At 40.8% G+C, this 19,122-nt stretch overlaps 1 protein-coding gene across 1 annotated transcript in view; it reads right to left on the bottom strand.

The window, feature by feature from the left end:
- Positions 1–19,122, bottom strand: part of FANCC (FA complementation group C) — a 262,205-nt gene that overhangs the window by 15,667 nt on the left and 227,416 nt on the right. The window contains exons 10-13 of the mRNA XM_060015002.1: positions 11,486–11,538; positions 10,070–10,169; positions 2,789–2,864; positions 241–322 (exon numbers count right to left, since the gene is read on the bottom strand). Coding sequence (XP_059870985.1) covers positions 241–322; positions 2,789–2,864; positions 10,070–10,169; positions 11,486–11,538 — 311 coding nt within the window. The remainder of the gene's footprint in view (positions 1–240; positions 323–2,788; positions 2,865–10,069; positions 10,170–11,485; positions 11,539–19,122) is intronic.

Raw genomic sequence — 19,122 nt, forward strand, 5'->3', positions numbered from 1 at the left:
TTAGACATAGTGCTATTGAACACTAAATAGACTGCAGGATAGTGTAAACATAACTTCTATAAGCACTGGGAAACCAAATAAGTCGTGTGACTCACTTTATTGCTGTGGTCTGGAACGAAGCCTGCAATATCTCTGAGGTATGCTTGTAATGCCTTCCCCTGTCAGGCCTGCTCATGGGAAGATAAGGATCCAGAGCAAACGCGTGTGAAACAGACCTACGAGTCATCAGTGTTTGCTTACCCATGAGTTTGGTCTTCAACTACTTCTTTGAGCATTTCAGAGATATGTTTCAGTGCCTGGTGCCAAAGTCCCTGTGGGATATCTGTGGGTGGAGAGAGCCATCAGAGAGGAGCTGAAGAAAAGTCAAACCTACTAGAAATCATCGACAGCTAAGACCAGAAGAGGCCATTTGGAGGAAAGGCCTTAATTTTCCTGGTCCACAGAATCCGTACCACCGCTCTCATGCTGATCCCATCCAGAATCTATGTCCCTGGCCTGGGAAGAAAGACCTGTCAGTGTTACACAGAGCTAAACTCAAAGGCTCTTTTACTTGGGTACATGGGAGTGGACAGAGAGACTGCACAGGCAGCCCACCGTAGGGTTTACAAAGGCTATGTGGAAGATGCCCCAGGGTTTTTTCTTTTCTACTCACCTACCCCCTCCTCCATATCACTAGTAATCTGTGATTTCAACATACATGGAGATTATAATAAAATAATCAACAAGGAATTAGGAATGGGCTGCCCAACTGTTTTTCTACGATTGTGATGAATTTAGAATAAGATTTCAGGTATATAGTTTTGTTTTTTTTTTTGCGGTATGCGGGCCTCTCACTGTTGTGGCCGCTCCCGTTGCGGAGCACAGGCTCCGGACGCGCAGGCCCAGCGGCCATGGCTCACGGGCCCAGCCGCTCCACGGCATGTGGGATCTTCCCGGACTGGGGCACGAACCCGTGTCCCCTACATCGGCAGGCGGACTCTCAACCATTTCGCCACCAGAGAAGCCCAGGTGTATAGTTTTTTTTAAAAAAACAAAGGTCAGAAAAAAATACATGGGTATCATACAGACAAATGTCTTTTCTTTAGTTAGTTTTTCTGGTTTCACAATTTTCCCATGGTCTTAAACACTTCTGACCATGTATGTATCTGTAGTTCTAAACAACATCTGAAAAAGGCTACCACATTTCCATGCAGTGATAGGTTCTATAATTAAATACACGAGAAAGATAATGTAAGTGATACAATAACCACTACTACCCTACAAATGTTAAAGAATCATAAATTATCTCTCTCCCTCTTCTGAACTCCCATAACTCCTGATTTGCAGGCTTTGAAGGCACTTTTGTTTTCTTCTTTTTATTAGTTGTTTAGATATGTATTTTATGTCTTCTTTACTTGTAGCTCCTGGATAGTCAGGGCTCATAAGTGACCCATGTTTAATGCCTACAAGACTTTACAGTGGGCATAAGATCAATTTCTGATGAATAGAAGATTCTACTGTTAAAAAACACTTCAATTTGTGAATGTAACATTATTTTTCCAAATGTAACATGCAGAAAACTGTTCTAGGAACTAGCAGAGGTAGTCTTTTGTTTATAGATTTCCAAATTAAAAAATAACAACCCCAATACTTTTTCTGGAGCTCATTCAGCTGCTCACACAGGCTGACCTTAGGCTTTGCTCATCTGATTTAGGCTGTGAGACGTGGCCCTGGAAAGTGAATTACTGACTTTTCTGTCTTGTTATTAAAGTTTTCCCATTGTGTCCCCACAGGTTAAGTTCCACAAAACAGCTGACTAGAGATCCCACCAGGCCTGTCACCACCTCCACCTCTAGCATCTCAGAGGACAGCATCAAATGGGTCACTCTAGGTGAGAACCTAATCTTTTAGAACAAGGAAGAGGAACTTTGATTTTGTAAAATGCTCTGAAACCTCGAATCATACTTTCCTCAAATGAATTTACTTACTCAAGTCTCAGGAAAAAGCCAGGGAAAAAAATGGCATAAAAAGGAAATATTACGGATTCTTTTACTCTTTTCTCTCCTCTTTCCTTCCATGGTCAGATGAATGCCGTTTTCTACAGCACAGAGTCTGTCTTGTGTCAGTGTTGCCTCTGCTTCAGATTTCAGGCTTTAGATGGGAAGGATGTCTATATTCTCTATTTCTGAAATGTTTCCTAAACAGGAGCTCACAGGCATGTTAACAGATCAACATCAGTGGAATCAGGGCAGAATCATCACTTCCCCAACTGGATATGGCCTCTGGAAGGCTGGCAAATGAAATCAGAGAGGGCTGTGGTCTAATACACTTACTGAATTCTTTCAAAAGGCTTCCCTTGGCTTGGTTAGGAGAAATTTCCACTAAACTTCCTTGGTTTCATTCATCATTTTATCTTTTCTTTTGCAACAGGGGGCACAGAGTAGAAAGAATGAAATACAAATAAACAATACTGTTTTATTCCGAATCAGCCAAGTCTTATTAGCCTGTTCCTGGCATCCAGGTAGATCTGGCTGGCACGAGCAGAGGCCTTGTGTTATCCAGAACAGACTATCAAAACCCAATTAGAGGCCATTTTGTTCTTTTTTCTTTCTTTTAGTAAATGATTGTAACTGGGAAGTCAAGCAAATTCTCACATCAAAATCCACAGAATGTGAGACCCTGAGAGCTTAAAGGATGTAAGCAATGACCAATTCCCTTTACAGATAAGGAACTGGGAGGAAACAGTTATAATTTAATCAGTGTATTCCCAGAAGTTATTTTAATATGGGCAGAATCAACCTTCACGTACCTTTCGGGTGTTGGAGTAGCACCATGACAAGAGACGGAGAAGCATAAGGAAAGTAGGTCTTGAATGCAAACTTCAGCTACAATAGAATCAAAAATTCAAAACCATTTGAACATTAGCATTGGAAAGGGTATTAAGAAAATACAAAATCTTGCATCCTCTGCCCCAAAAAGACCCTCTACTTTATGTGGTCAGAATGTTTCCTTGCATGCTTATCAAAAAAAAAAAAAAAAAGTCTCCTAATAATCTTGTAAATATGTTCCAAAAAAATTAAACCTTTTTAAAGTCACCTTCTAGGACTTAAGAAAAATAAAGTTATACTCTTGATGTCTTTATATCAGTTCTTCACCTCACATGAACTCAATTATATATATAAATCTTCTATTTAAGTGAGAGTTTCCAAGGCAGTTGTGAGATGGTTTTTTAATAATCAAAACAGCATAAAACAACAATGGTGCTCACGATACTTTGAGGGCCGAAGCGCTATCCTAGCTATGCCCTCAGAAGGCACAGAAGTTTTGAAGAACTTTTGTAAAAAGTTGAGGTAAAATCTATAAGCAGTGAAGTACAAGGGCTTTAAGTGTACAATTTAATGACTTTTGGTAAATGTGTAAATCCAATGTGACCATCACTCCAATCAAGACACAGAACATTTATTTTTTTTTATTTTTTTGCGGTACGTGGGCCTCTCACTGTTGTGGCCTCTCCCGTTGCAGAGCACAGGCTCCGGACGCGCAGGCTCAGCGGCTACGGCTCACGGGCCCAGCTGCTCCGCGGCATGTGGGATCTTCCTGGACCGGGGCACGAACCCGTGTCCCCTGCATCGGCAGGCGGACTCCCGATCACTGTGCCACCAGGGAAGCCCAAGACACAGAACATTTCAATCACCCCAGAAAGTTCCCTTGTGGCTGTTATAGTCAATCCCTCCACCCCATCCCGGCAACCAATATTTTATTTCAACAAGAGAGAGTAGTTTTGTATGTTCTTGAATTTCACACAAATAGAATCATAAGAGGATGTATTTTTGTGTGTCTGGCTTCTTTGGCTCAACATGTTCTTTTGCAACTCATCCATGCTATTGTGTATGCGGAGTTCATTTTTTAAAAAATTGCTCTGAAGTAGTCATTGTATGAATATACTATAATCTGTTTATTTATTCTCCCATTGATGGGCACTTGGGTTGTTTCCAGTTTGGGGCTGTTATGAATAAAGCTGCAGTTAACATTCACATTTATGTCTTTTTGTGGATATGTGCTATCATTTCTCTTGGGTAAATACCATAGGAATGGAATTAGTAGGTCATAGAGTAGATGCTTGTTTAACTTTCTAAGAAACTGCCATGTAATTTTTCAAAGTGGTTGTACCACTTCACACTCCCATCACAATTTATGACAATTTCAGTTGCTCCACATACTTGTCAACTTTTGGTATTGTCAATCTTATTAATTTTAGCAATATTAGTGGGTGTGAAATATTACCTTATTATGACTTTACTATTCATTTTCCTGATATGTTTACTGCCAACTTATACATATTTTTTGTAGTGTGTATTCAAGTCTTTTGTCCATTTTTAAAACTGAGTTGTCTCTTATGTTCTTGAGTTGTAAGAGATCTTTATATATTCTGGATATAAGTCCCCTGTCAGATATATATATTGAGAATATTTTTTACCTGCTGGTGGATTGCTTTTTCATCTTCTTAAGGATGTCTACAAACACCAGAAGTTTTAAATTCTGATAAAGTCTAATTTATCCATTTTTCTCATATTGCTAGTGCTTTTCTGCATTCCTTCTAAGAAATCTCAGATTATCCCAATGTCAAAAATGCTATTCTTTTCATTTTCTTCTAGGAGCTTTATGGCTTTAGCATTTATTTTGAAGTCTATGATCCATCTCAAATTAATTTTTGTGTTTGTGAGGTAGAGGTTCATTTTCTCCTACCTGGATATCCACTTGTTTCAGTGCTGTTTGTTGAAAACTTTCCTTTCCCCATTGATTTTCCTGGCATCTCTGTCAAAAATCAGTTGACTACATATTAATATATGTATGGATCTATTTCTAGACACTATTCTCTTCCACTGATCTATCCTTTTGCCAATACCTCACTGTCTTGGTCTTGATTACTATAGCTTCAAGTCTTGAAATCAGGTAGTTTGAATCCTCTGTTTTTTGGGGGTTTTTTTGCCTTTGAAATCTTTTATTGTCACTTTGGTTAAGGAATAAGTATTGTCTCACAGTGACCTATGATCTTATTTGACCAAGTGTTTTAAAACTTTTTGACAAACTTCCTAAAATATCAAATTTTAATTAAAGTTCTTTTGATTTCCAGCTAACTTTGGGATACCTTAGAGGGCCCCTGAGGTATCTCAAAGAGAAATATTTAATGAGGATTATTTCGTATGTTGAACTAAATATAATCAGATGTTTAACCATGCCTTTTAAGTCTTTTGTCATTTACAGATATTTTTGTACTCTGATGCTGTTACAAAAAGTGCTTCATCATCAAGGAGATTCATGGAAAGGCTATGGAAACCGTTACAACAGTTCCACATCAAAATGATGGCTATGCGAGGATTCCAGCACATACCAACTTAAAACAAGGAGCTGTCCTACCCCTGGGGCCCCTAGATCAGGCATCCAGAGATTTTTACTTCCTGACAGGCCCCTACTCAGCCTTGAAGCAGTTGCAGAAGATGGACCATTGCCCCTCTGCTTCCCATAAGAATATGGGAGTCTGAATTTTTTTTTCTTTTGTTTATTCAAAATTGTTCTAGCTACTGTAGGTCTTCTGCATTTTCATATAAGTTTTAGAATCAGCCTGTCAGTTTCTGTTTTGAAAACCATGTTGGGATTTTAACTAGGATTACATTGAACGAGGCATCTCAACAATTCATAAATATAGTTTCTCTCTTTATATGTTTAAGTTTTCTTTAGTTTGTCTCACCAATGTTTTATAGTTTTCCAAGTAGAGGTCTTATACACCTTTTTTTTTTTTAAAAAATAAATTTATTTTTGGCTGCACTGGGTCTTCATTGCTGTGTGCGGGCTTTCTCTAGTTGCGGTGAGTGGGGGCTACTCTGTTTCGGTGCACGGGCTTCTCATTGCGGTGGCTTCTCTTGTTGCAGAGCACGGGCTCTAAGTGTGCAGGCTTCAGTAGTTGTGGCACACGGGCTCAGTAGTTGTGGCTTGTGGGCTCTAGAACACAGGCTCAGTAGTTGTGGCACACGGGCTTAGTTGCTCCATGGCATGTGGGATCTTCCCGGACCAGGGATCGAACCCGTGTCCCCTGCATTGGCAGGCGGATTCTTAACCACTGTGCCACCAGGGAAGTTCCAGGAAAACTGATACACCTTTTAAAAAATTCACTTCCAAGTGTTTTATGTGTGACTGTGGATTTGTCTATTTCTCTTTTTACTTCTGTCAGTTTTTGCTTTGTGTATTTCAGAACTCGGTTATTAGGCATATATCTATTTGTAATTGGCATTTCTCCTGATGAACTATTGCATAATTATAAAATGTACCTCTTTTTGTCTGGTCATACTCCTTATCTTGAAACCTAATGCATCTGCTGCTAGTAGAGTGATACCAGCTTTCTTGTGCTTATTGTTTACATTACGTATCCCTTTCCTTCCTTTTAACCTATCTGTGTCTTTATAATTAGAACTGGTCTCTTGAAAACAACATATAGTGGGTCTTGGTTTTTCATCCAGTCTGACATATTTGCTTACTTGTTTATTTATTAATTAATTAATTTATTTTTGGCTGCACTGGGTCTTTGTTGCTGTGCACAGGCTTTCTCTAGTTGCAGTGAGTGGGGGCTACTCTTGTGGTGCGCGGGCTTCCCACTGCAGTGGCTTCTCTTGCTGCAGAACACGACTCTAGGCGCACGGGCTTTAGTAGTTGTGGCATGGAGGCTCAGTAGTTGTGGCTCACGGGCTCTAGAACGCAGCTCAGCAGTTGTGGTGCACGGGCTTAGCTGTTCCATGGTATGTGGGATCTTCCTGGACCAGGGCTTGAACCTGTGTCCCCTGCATTGGCAGGTGGATTCTTAACAACTGTGCCACCAGCGAAGTCCCATCTTTGTTTTTTACTAGTGTATTTAGTTGATTTTCACTTAGTTTTTTTAATTAATGTACTTGTAGATATATTTGGGTTTATCTTTTTATATTCGTTTCTTTTGCCCCATCTATTTTTTGTTCCTCTGGCAGCCCACAGCTCTGTCTTTTGACACCTCAAGTCAATCAGATTGTGCCTTGAGCTCTGGCCACCCCCTCACCCCTCCACCCACTCAACCCCCCTTCTACCCCTTACATGAGAGCCCTCATGGAAAAGTTAGAAGATTACCCAATGTGGTTTCCTTTTTCAAGGGTTGAATCCCCGCCAGTTTTAATCTGCTTTTTGGGTTGCTCTCCAGTACCTTCAAATAGTTTAAAAAAATATTTTCCCCAGAGTTTATAGTTTTTATCTGTGGGAGATTTAGTCTAGTACATTATTAAACTCTGTACTACTGGCACCAGAACCTGAACTGATTTGCTGTTTGTACTGGAGCCATTTGTTATGCAAGCTCAGAAAAGAGGCTTGTCATGACAGCCTTAAGTTTTTGCCTACTAGTCCGACTGGGCACATTGATGGAGCTGCACTGTGCTCTCCAACTAAAACAAGGGTGAGAGGAAAGGATGAAAAGAGAATGAGGAGCACTGCAGATAAACATTTCTGACAATGGGAAAGAATGTGGATTAATGGGATTTCTCATAAACTGCTGGGGGGAGGGACTTCCCTGGCGGTCCGGTGGTTAAGACTTCGCCTTCCAATGCAGGGGGTGCCGGTTTCGATCCCTGTTCGGGGAGCTAAGATGCCACATGCCTCGTGGTCAAAAAACCAAAACATAAAACAGAAGCAATATTGTAAAAATTCAATGAAAGACTTTAAAAATGGTCCGCATCAAAAAAAAAAAAAAGTAAAAAAAAAAAAGATATCATTCTAAAAAATAACCAAACCGCTGGGGGGAATGTAAATTGGCACAAGCATGTATGAAAACAATTTGGCAGTATCTGCCAAAGCACTCCTAATAACCAGCACTTCCAGTCCTACATATATGCCCCAGGATGTTCAGAGCAACACTGTTTATGAAAGAAACCAAAACCTGGAAATAATCCAAAAGCCCACCACCAGGAAGATAGCTACATTGTGGTACACTTTCCCAACAGAGCTCTACACAGCAATCCCCACCAGGACCACGACCACGCACAGCACAGAGCAATCCTGGTAGCACGATGCTGGAAAGAACAAGGCTCAAAAGGCTACATACGGTGTGCTACTCTTATCTGTTGTTTGTTTTATAAAGTGCAAAAACAGTCACAAGTAAAGAAAACACGGTTTAGCAATCATGTGATCAAACTATTTTCAGAAAAAGCAAAGGAATGATAAACATAAAATCAAAACAGCAGCTATCTGAGGGGAGAAAGTCAAAGTGACAGGATAGAGGAGGAGCATGTGGATACCTGAAAGTTGCTATAGTGGGCCAGGTCTTGTTGGATGTCAGGCTGGTAGATACTCATTTATTAAGAATGAATACGTGGATGGATGGATAAAACACCGAAAGAAAAGAGGGCCATGCATGGACCAAGTAGGACAAAGGATGTCATGCATCAGGGATTATGATTAATCTACAAAGGGGCACTAAGGAAGGCAGGGGACTGATGATGAGAATGGCATCGACTAGAAAGGCAGGCAATCAGGAACAGCCCCAGGAAAAGAAATGACATAACAAATGTGGATGAAGGCATTTGCAAAGTTAAGAGGTTATTGCTCTTGTATCCTGAACCCAAGGCGAGGGCACTGAATTCCTGTTTCTTTTTGGATCCCTGCCCTGCCTTCCACCAGAACCCAATCTGTGCCCCTCACACCAGCAGACACATGTAGCCTGGGCAGGGTACTATTTTAAATTAAAAGTGACTGTAAGAACAGTTCAACCAGTCCAAATCTAAAGTGCCAAGGCCAACCCTGCAACTCAGGGGAAAAGCTGGTAAGGAAAACAGACTCAGGCTAACGGTACAGAGCAATACTTCTTTCACCGATGCCCTCCGCCGTAACCTAGGTCTGTTCCAGGAGTCAAAGGCACAGGTTTTCTAGAGGTCAGTTCCTAATTGGAAATACTAAGAATATTCAGGGAAGATAAAAGATATTTATAGTTATGCCTCAAAGTAAGTGTGAGGGCCAGCCAGTGCCTTTCAGCAGAGCTCTCCTCCCGAATTCCAGGCTGGATACCATTGATAATGCTGTTTGCTACAGTCTAGCTAACTTCCCTTGGGAAAGAAAAGATGGGAAGAAAGCATCGTAAATATTTATCATTGCCTTAAAAAACAGAAACCTCTGCTAAAACCTGAGCGGTTTCTTGGCGTTGGAGTGTATGGGAGTTTAGTACAACCAAGCATCACAGCAGTGCTCTCCTAAGTCAGACTGCAGCAAGCACGCCAAGGGACCATGACATATCTCACAGGGAACTGCAGTGGACTTGGGCACTTGAACAGGCAAAGCACTACACAGACATTAGGTCTGCGGCCATCAGAAGTACAGGCCAGTTAGAATGCCCAAAGACAAAAGCGCTCTGGTAGAAAAGGTTCCTGTTACAAAGGTCACTCTAATCGATCAGCTGCCTCTGCTGACGGCCCCCCAGTGCAAGTCCTCCTGCAGATCCCTAGATCCAGCTTCTTGCTTACTGAGTCCAACTGACACCTCTTGATCATGGCCATTCCTAGCTCCTCATCTACAATTATTCAAATATTTCCTTGTCACTCTATCTCCTTTCTCCCCTGGAACCCAATTCACATTTAGGTCTCTGATATGAATGGAAACTAATAATTAAGAATGTCCAGTATTGCTTTGTAATAAGTGGCATTTCCTTCTTAGCACATGCCATATAGACTCCAGAATACCTCTCTCTAGCCTGGGAGGGGCAGGGTCCTGCTTGACAAACAGCATACAACACAGGGCCCAGAAAGTTCACCCTCTGGGGTGGCACGTGCTGGCATGGCACAGTTCTCTGCGCAGCAGTAGATAAATGCTTTTGGGTACCAGGACACAGGACAGACAGGAACCATCTTGATTTACTTTCAATTAAAATGGTTTTACCTTTGCTGGGTTTTTCATTTGGAAGCTTTCTTCTTGAACAAAACAGTCTATCAAAATCACTGAAAATAATGTGCTCCCTTCTGGTGATTAATCAAATACTCTTAACAGCTTCTTTTTCTTTGGGGGAATGAATAATATCTGCAATATAACGAACCTGCTTGTTTTCTTTTTCCAGAGCTTCTACAAAGCATCGTGTAAACACTTGGATAGTGGCCAGTACTTCTAGGGCTCCATCAGTTTCCAGGAGTGCGTACCTGAGCAATGCAAAGCCAGATCACAACACATTCAGTGATTAACCTGGCAAACACGTGAACCTGAACATGTAAAAGGGAAAAATGGAAACATTTTTTTGTGCCATAAGCTTCAACAGTATCTCAACTCATCAGTTTTCAGTCCTTGCGTGAAATCCCTTTTCTAAAAATTTTCTTTAAAATTGCAAACATGCAGAGCTCCCTTTCTTGTTTTTTAAATTATTAAGCACTTCATATCCCTTCCACATGGGCCTGGAATGCTCTTTACAAATATTTGCGCACTGTACGCCCAGAAATGCAACATTCACAGAACTTTTGCTTTTGCAAGTGGAGAAAGAGGTGCCCCGGGGTTAAAATGGCTCGGTCAAATCCACCTAGCAAAGTGGTGGAAGAATCTGCATATTCCTGGTTTGTTTTCTATGCATTTTCACACAACTAACCTTTCTTTATGTTTGTTTAAACAATAACAAAAAAATCAACTGAAACTTTGCTAGCTTTAAACTAAAAACAGCATTCTGACTTATTTCTATACTCATTTAGCTTAAAGTTGGTATGTTTCAAGACCAACCCAAGTGCTGGATTACTTGCTATTGTAAAAATTCTTTTCCCCAGTGTCTGCTGTCTGCCATGGGGCCTCTGTTTGCTGAGTGTGAGGGGGATGGGATAAAGAGAGTAGATACCCTGGCTGTACCAGCACCCAGGAAAGAGGCTGGAAACCCTCCCTGGGTGGGCAAGTCCGGCCCCCCACTAACTGGCAGCCATAACCCAACCTAATGTCCAGGGGTCTCCTCATCTTTCATCATTGTAAATCCAATGCCTTTACCAAGAAGTTCTGGTATTTGCAGAATAAAAATTAGTGTGCTGTAAGATAACATGCATAGTTGATTCTGCCTTTCAGAAGAGCTCTGTTAAGAATGGCATCATTTATTTATTATTCTTGGTTTTCCTTAGCTTTCAAATCCTTTAAAAAGATTGGTCAGCCCTCATGTGGTGAAGGGAGAACACTACTACGCTTTATTTTGAGTTGAGAAAAATTCTACATGAATATTGAATGATGTAAATCTCATGTAATTTTGCTTTTCTACCATTATTATTAGAATTTTAAAAGGTTAAAAAAAGATAGTTATCTTAATTTTTAGGCATTGGCTTTTAAATATACATTGACATTTGGGTTTTACCAAAAAGCTCAGCAGGAGGGGATGGAAGCAGAAACTAATTCCCCCGTGGTACAGCCAGAGACTACCACAGAGTTTTTTATTCGCATTTGGAAGCTGAACATATTTAGACCAATTTACTAGCAGAAACAGCACAATACTGACCTGAACATTTCATCAACAACTCTGAATATGGCAGGGTGGCAGGCAGCTGCAGGCTGTAAGGAAAGGACCATGAGAAAGTAAACTATCAGAAGCATTTCATCAATAATGACTTGCTCTTATCAGGCAAATGAATTGTCTAGAACTGCTGGTGTCTAGAAAATGGGTACATTCCTGTGAGTTAGAAAAAAACAAGAACCAGTTCATAGCAAAAGCCCTACATACAAATACAAACAGTAGTTCTCTTGGGGCAAGGGGATTATGTACAATCTTTATTTCTTCTTTATACTCTGTACGTTCCACATTTTCAACAATAAACCCATATCATACAGAAAAAAGAGTCATTAAGTATCATGGAACATTAAAATATACCTTCTAGGGTTTCCCTGGTGGCGCAGTGGTTGAGAGTCTGCCTGCCAAAGCAGGGGACACGGGTTCGTGCCCCGGTCCGGGAAGTTCCCACATGCCGCGGAGCGGCTGGGCCCGTGAGCCATGGCTGCTGAGCCTGCGCGTCCGGAGCCTGTGCTCCGCAACGGGAGAGGCCACAACAGTGAGAGGTCCGCGTACGACAAAAAAAAAAAAAAAAAAAAAAAAAAATATATATATATATATATATATATATATATATATATATACCTTCTACCGGCATGCTGTAATGAAGACACAGAGCCTACCTGTGTTGCTAGTTTTACATAATGTGCCCTGTGTGTCTGACCGCCTCACATGACTTAAAAGTGCCTCAAGGTCGAATCTGGGCCGGCTATCTTTTCATTCCTGCTTATTAGGAAATGAGTGCATAATTTAGAATTATTATTGAGGAAAGCAGTGGCCACTACCATGCCAGACTGAATAATATTACATCTTAGTGCCCTATGAATTTAGCAGCTTAAATTACTTCAGACGAAAAAAGAATAAAGGTACCATCATCTTGAATGATGAAAGCAATCTAATTTATTCCACGAGTATTTTTATGACAGGTTTGATTGTATAAATCTGCAGAAGCCGACCTACTGTGGCCTGAGTGGGGCTTCAGTGGGCCTGACCCAGATTCCATATCTTTTTGGCCAGAGCTCAAAGCATGACATTAAGCCAGAGGAAGATGCCATTTGGGTTCTAAGATATTTTACAGTAGCATCCAAAGGTTAGTGAATTGGCTCTATAGGGAATTTCTCTGAGTCACATTGAGCTTGATATGACTAGCTTTGGGAAACATTTTTTCATACCCCCTCAACTAGAAAAACATAAAAAAGGATATGCGTTTTCTCTTAAGTTTTCTAGACCAAGCTGAAGAAAGAATGATGCCTATCTCCATAGACTCTCTTCCACCCTGTTCTGCGCTGGCATTTCGAGTTCTAACATTGAATGTGCGCCATCTAGTGTTCATACACCGCCATTACAGGCTGTTATAGAAGGCTCCAGGCAAGAGCATTGTCACTTGTTAAAATGATGGGATAATTCCTTTTATTTGAAGAGAGACTTGCGATTTGTAAGTTACAGATCTCTATTTTCTGAGTAATCCATACTCCCTAATCCTTCATTGATGTCCATTTTTATCTAAAAGAAACCAACTAAAATTTTTCATAGATAAATTCATTATAAACTCAGTGATTTGGCAGAATTCAAACTGAAGAGAGGCAGAAGAAAGGCAGGTTCACCAGGAGAGGCGGAATATTTTTTGGCTTTGATTTCAGACAAGTCAGTTAATCTCTCTGCTTTTCAGCCTCACTGTAAATAATAACAGTTATTAAAAGGTCACTGGATATATGCCCAGAAAATATCATGGAAGTTTCTATGTATTCATAATGGAAAAATCAAACAAGAAGGGAAGAGCAGGGCTTCCCTGGTGGTGCAGTAGTTAAGAATCTGCCTGCCAATGCAGGGGACACGTGTTTGAGCCCTGGTCCAGGAAGATCCCACATGCCATGGAGCAACTAAGCCCATGGGCCACAACTACTGAGCCTGCGCGCTAGAGCTTGCGCACCGCAACTACTGAGCCTGTGCACCACAACTACTGAAGCCCGCGTGCCTAGAGCCCGTGCTCCGCAACAAGAGAAGCCACCGCAATGAGAAGTCCGCATACCGCAACGAAGAGTAGCGCCCGCTCACCGCAACTAGAGAAAGCCCGTGCACAGCAACGAAGACCCAACGCAGTCAAAAAATAAAATAAATAAATTAAAAAAAAAAAGAAGGGAAAAGCAAACTGCATGTCCTGAAGAAATGTGAGTCATCAAATTTGCCAGAACGATTTTTCAAAGTCTTATATATAGACAATGTGTGTTTAAGACCAAACAACACTGTCATGTGACACACAGTGCCTAAAAAAAAGTGCATTGATAGAAAATAAGACTAAAATTGAAAATGGTAAAATAGAACCTTTGTTCTAAATGGTTTAACTACTCCAGAACCACTCTATAAAGTTGATGCTAGTAGAAAATCATTCAATACTGATTACAGGGATTTCCAAATGGCAAAGAAAAGGCTGATCCAACATGTAGAACAGGGCTACCTTGAAAAGCAAGGGGGAAAGCAAGAAAGCTCTAATTTAGCTTGTTGAAAGAGGACAAGAGCTTGGACATGCTCTTCTTTTATGCAGTGTTTTCTAGCAAAACAGCTCAATCAAATGTTTTAAATATCTACAGACTGTGTGGAATCTGCCTGTTCTCTCCATGCCAATGGCCTCTCCTCTTAGATTTCTTTCTGTCCAAATATTTCAGACCTTTGGTTGCTCTCAACCTGCTTCTACAACCTGTTTTAGCTTTTAAAACAGATAAGATGTTAGGAGGCAGAGGAACCTCCTGGAGGTGACCAGGCTTGAAACAGCAATGGCAGAGATTTTGATTTAAAAACCAGTCTCCCTCGCCACTCCAGAGTTGTGAACAGCTTTCTCATCTGCAGCCTTTACAGATGGTTTTAAACATGATGCTCTTCACACTTCCCGAGCACATAATTTCAAGGTCACTGAGTCCCCTCATGAAGCCTGGAGTGCTCACAGGCCAGGCATGTGTCCCAGTGACATCAAATCACAAAAGCAAACGTAAGCCGCTTTTCTTATCAAGGGAATCCTCTAAATAGAATTAAAGTCTTAATTTATGCTCCTCTGGAAGCCATAAATTTCCCCCCTAAATCTTTACAGCATCCATGTGAGGGAAGAGGCAAACATTTAACCCCTCTGTATCCTGTTTTATTTTTAAAACAGGACCCTACATTAACACAACAGGTCACTCTGCAACCCAGAGCTCCACACCCTAGCTCCGAAGCCCCACAATCCAGGCAATTGTCTTTCCTGTTAAAATGAAGACAGAAAAGAAAACCTTTCTTGAAAATGAGGACAGAAAAGAAAACCTTTCTTGGGTTCCATCTGTTTGTCTGTTTTTCTCCATCCTACCAAAATCTGTTCCTTCTCAAGCTCTTCTCTTCCCCATATGGTCTAACGATTTCCGTGTACAGATTATTTCAAGTCTTGGGAAACTATGTTACCAGGAGGCCATCAGTAACAGGAGTTATGCCCTTCTTCTCTCCCCTCACGCTGCCCCCAGTTCTTTCACTCAACGTCAGAGGATGAACGGAAGATGATGACGGTGAGCTCCAGACTCTGGTTTCCTTTTCTTATGGACCAGATTGTTCTGGGGTGCTCATCCCTTTACCTCTGCCACAGCTACCCAGAACTGCATTGCTCATCTCCTCTCTGCCCAGAAGGACAGCCCATTTCCATCCCTCGAAAAAACAAGGGAAGACTAAGCAACATAGAGAAGTGCGCGGCGGCTGCGTTCTCTGGGCCTGCATTGTAGGCAGAGGTGAGGGAGAGGCCAGCTTGTCATTCTGTGCCGTGAACTGTACAAATAACATCAATACTTGCTCTCTGTCCTTAGTGTCTAACCTGTTTTCATCCCGATTCATCAATGATTATTACAAGCCACCTGCCACTTGAAAGAGGCCCAAGAAAACGGAAGAACAGAATTCTCAGGAAGAAATCTTTCCTTTTTTCTATCATTTTTTGATTCTTTGTGTGTGCGAGAAAGAAAGAGTATGGGTAGAGGGGAGAAAAAGAATACAAACCAGAAAGGGAAATTATACTATGATTTGAGGTAATTCACAGAGAAAAGTGAATGCCTCTCATAAAAAACAAAAAGGCAGTGAAGACACAGAAAAAAAAAATTCTCAAGCCGTCTACATTTATCACCCTTCATAGATATTTTTCCTAAAAAAATAAAGAGAGAAATTTCAGGTGAGAGATAAACTGAAGTTCAGTAAGCCTGGGATAGCTTCTCTTTCATAATCTATTTTTATGTAGTTTTATATAGTTCACTCCGGAGCAGAGTTTCTTTTTTTTTTAATTAATTGCTGATGAGACGCTTTTCCTCCAGTTTACCCGACAGCCGGCAATCACGTCCCACTGTGTAGCTGACTCTTCCAAACCCTTGACAGGCAGGAGCCCTTGTCTTAATATATAAGTTAAAAGGTGACTATTCATCAAGAAGTAACACTCTTCTTTAAAAAAAAGATTTTTCATAAGTTTCATTTCAAAAAACTCCTTTACTGAGTTCAAAAACAATTTGGTTTAAAAAAAAATCTACTTATATGAAAAACTTCACCTCTGTCATGTAAAATAAGGGACCTTTATAAACATGTATTTTCTTTTATTATGCCATTTTCTTCATTTCTTTCAAATACCAAACTTAGGACGGTAAATATCCCTTTTGCATTTTAAGATCTGTTTTGTTTCAAAACATTCACATTTCTTTCAACAAATTTGAGCTTGGAAAAATGATTCTTTCTTTTTAATCTTTACCAGATGTTGTTTATACTACAAGCAATTTTTTTTCAGTACTCCATAATGCAATTATTGTTTAATTAGTGATAAATCTGTCATTTCTGGGCTTAAAAAAAAATTAACAAGTACCAAATGTACTTTTGTATTTTAAATTTACCCGTGCTCTCTGAGAGGGTTAAGACACAGGGATGCCAGCTCTGGAAGCAGAGCAAAATCCCCCAAATCTGAAGTTCCTCTTCTAGCCTCGCCCAGTGGCCTCTATCCTGTTGGTTTGTGTAGCCTGAGCGGGGAAGATAGCTCTTCAGTCCCCTGCTGCTTCCTGGCGCAGCCTCTGAGTGGCAGTGACCTCCCAGGTCAACTACTGCCCTGTTTTGTTTTCTCTTTTTGGTTTTTCTTTTTTTTTGTTTCTCTCCCTTCATCCCTGACTGGCTGCCAAGTCCTGCATCCCCAGCAGTGAAAACAGAACATGAGATCTAGGCCTCTTTCTTTACAGACAATGCTGGGTGATGTGGTGCCCCCATGAGGTCGATGCTGGAAAGTGCAATTACTGAGATTTTTTTTTTTTTTTAACCTCTTAGCTACAAGCAGAAACCACCTCCACACTTTTCTATTCGATCACTGCTAAATTATCTACCTCAGCTTTCGTTAAATTACATGCATCACATTAAAGAGCTCAAAAACGAAATGCTTAAAAGACTGCTAATGAGAAAGCAGGAAAAGAAAACCCTAGAACATTAGTAAGAAGTTATTCAAACAGAGAAAACTGACATCATCCAGGATGTGGAGTTAATTCTTCAGTATAATTTTTTATTAAAGAGGAGCTGTGTTTGGAATTTTGTGTAAAAGAAGTTTCCTTTTCTTTTGGAAGTGGCTATGATTGCTATCTGGAGAATGAAAACAAGAATGCATCTTATCTCATATGAGGGAGGTCAAGCAGGACACTGAGGTATCTGCATGTTTATTATTCTTAAGCTCTTATTAGATCAAGAACTACTTTTTCACCCTATCTTTATTGAGGTATAGTTGACAAGATAAAGAACTAATTTTAAGGGCACTATGAAGAGAATACCAGGAGTGTTTCCTGATTTAAAATCTGAATAAACGAAACCAACCCCCCCCACCCCACCCCCTCACTCTTTCGTGGGCAAATCTCTAGATCCCGCTGGAGGGGCCAGCCAGAGAAGGATCAAATGGGAGGGCATGGGAACCAGGGTATATCCCGGCCCTGGCATGCAGCAGGGCGGCCAAGCACAGTGCCACCCAGCCAGCACTTTTCATTCAAATGTGGAATATAAACAATAGCTTTCTGGGCTCCACAAACAGAATTGTAACTGCGAAACATAACATCCTTCTGATTTGGGGCCAGCCTTGGGAAACCAAACAGTGCCAAGAAAGCTGAATAATTAGCAAGTGGCTTTCACTGCTTTTGGTGACATCAGTTTTTAAGGTCAGGTCTGAAGCTACGGATTAGGTCTTCCATTGCCTGTTCTGTCAAGGGACACACAAGACCATCTGCTTTTGAAAAGTGTCAGTCTGCTCAGTAGATGACAAACTGAGTTAATACCTTGGTTTATTTAGGAGCACCAAATGTGGCAGGTGGGCATGTACTTGGGGGAGGTCCAGCCCACGAGAGCCAAAGGGTGAGTCTCAAAAGTAAACAGGTTTTGAAAACTTACTTTTATTTTATTTTAGAAGTCAAAAACATATACATGCACTTAGAATTCAGGTGATTATTAGGTTAGCGGCTTATTATTCATAGTCTTAATGGAAAATACCAAGCCTTGCATCCTTGAGAGGCCAAAGAACATTTGGGGAGATTATTTCACTTTGTACAACCTGTACTACACTTTTATCTTTTGTTTTTGCAACATCTTGGTAACTATAGAATTTCTAGGGCTAATTCTGGATAGTCCCAAGAGATGGAAACATAATTAACAGTGCTCCATATAAAATACAAGTTATGTAGACCATCACACTTTAATTACTCTCAGAATCCAGCTCTAATGTAATAGGCATCGAGTTTCTTCTGGAGGAAAAGTACCGCAGTCCTGTGCTAGCTGAGTCTTCAAGATCTCTCTGATACTTATGCACGGTCCTGTCACTGCACCAAGATATTGTGCTATGATAAATGAATCAGATGATGCAATTAGGAAGCAGGTTCTTCAGGTTACCCTTCCAATCACTCAGTCATGTCACAGGCTTATTCCAGCCTGCCGGGTTTTTTGGCCCAGTATGCCTGAGGAGAGCAGCCCACGCCAATCAAGGACTTGCAGCTCTGTATTATAATTACGTCCTTGAACCATAAGGCACAGAGGGGTTACATCCTGCCAATGCCACAATAAATTAAACCAAATAACACCCTCTGGAATCCCCCCTTTAACCACAATGGAAGCTCTGAATGTCTACACACATGATCCTGATAAATGCTTTTGGTAAATCAACTGACTTCAAAACTGTTTGGGGGAAATCATTTTACACTGTAAATTGGAGACGGAAGGTTATACAATGCGATGTTTAATGGGAGCGCCTGCTCTCTCTCTCATACACAGTATCCTGTGTTTACTGAAGTGCTGCTCAGGCCCTAGGGCCACAGGGAAAAGGACGCAAAGAGGCTCAGAGAAGAATCACAAGGTTGCTGAATCAAACCAACTTAGAGAAGTCGATGAAACTGGAATTTTTCTATAGGGAGAAGGCTTAAAGGAAATTGAATGAGAACCTTGAAAGCAAGAAAATAGCTCAGTTACTATATTTTGCCACTGAAAAAGGACCAGAGCAAATTAAATTATAGCACGTATATTTAAGTTAGAAATAGATTTACCTGATAATAAAGGTAATGTTTTGAATAGGTTGCCAGGGGCTTCTAAAAGCC

This window comes from Delphinus delphis, chromosome 6 (genome assembly GCF_949987515.2).
Source record: "Delphinus delphis chromosome 6, mDelDel1.2, whole genome shotgun sequence".
Taxonomy (NCBI): Eukaryota; Metazoa; Chordata; class Mammalia; order Artiodactyla; family Delphinidae; genus Delphinus; species Delphinus delphis.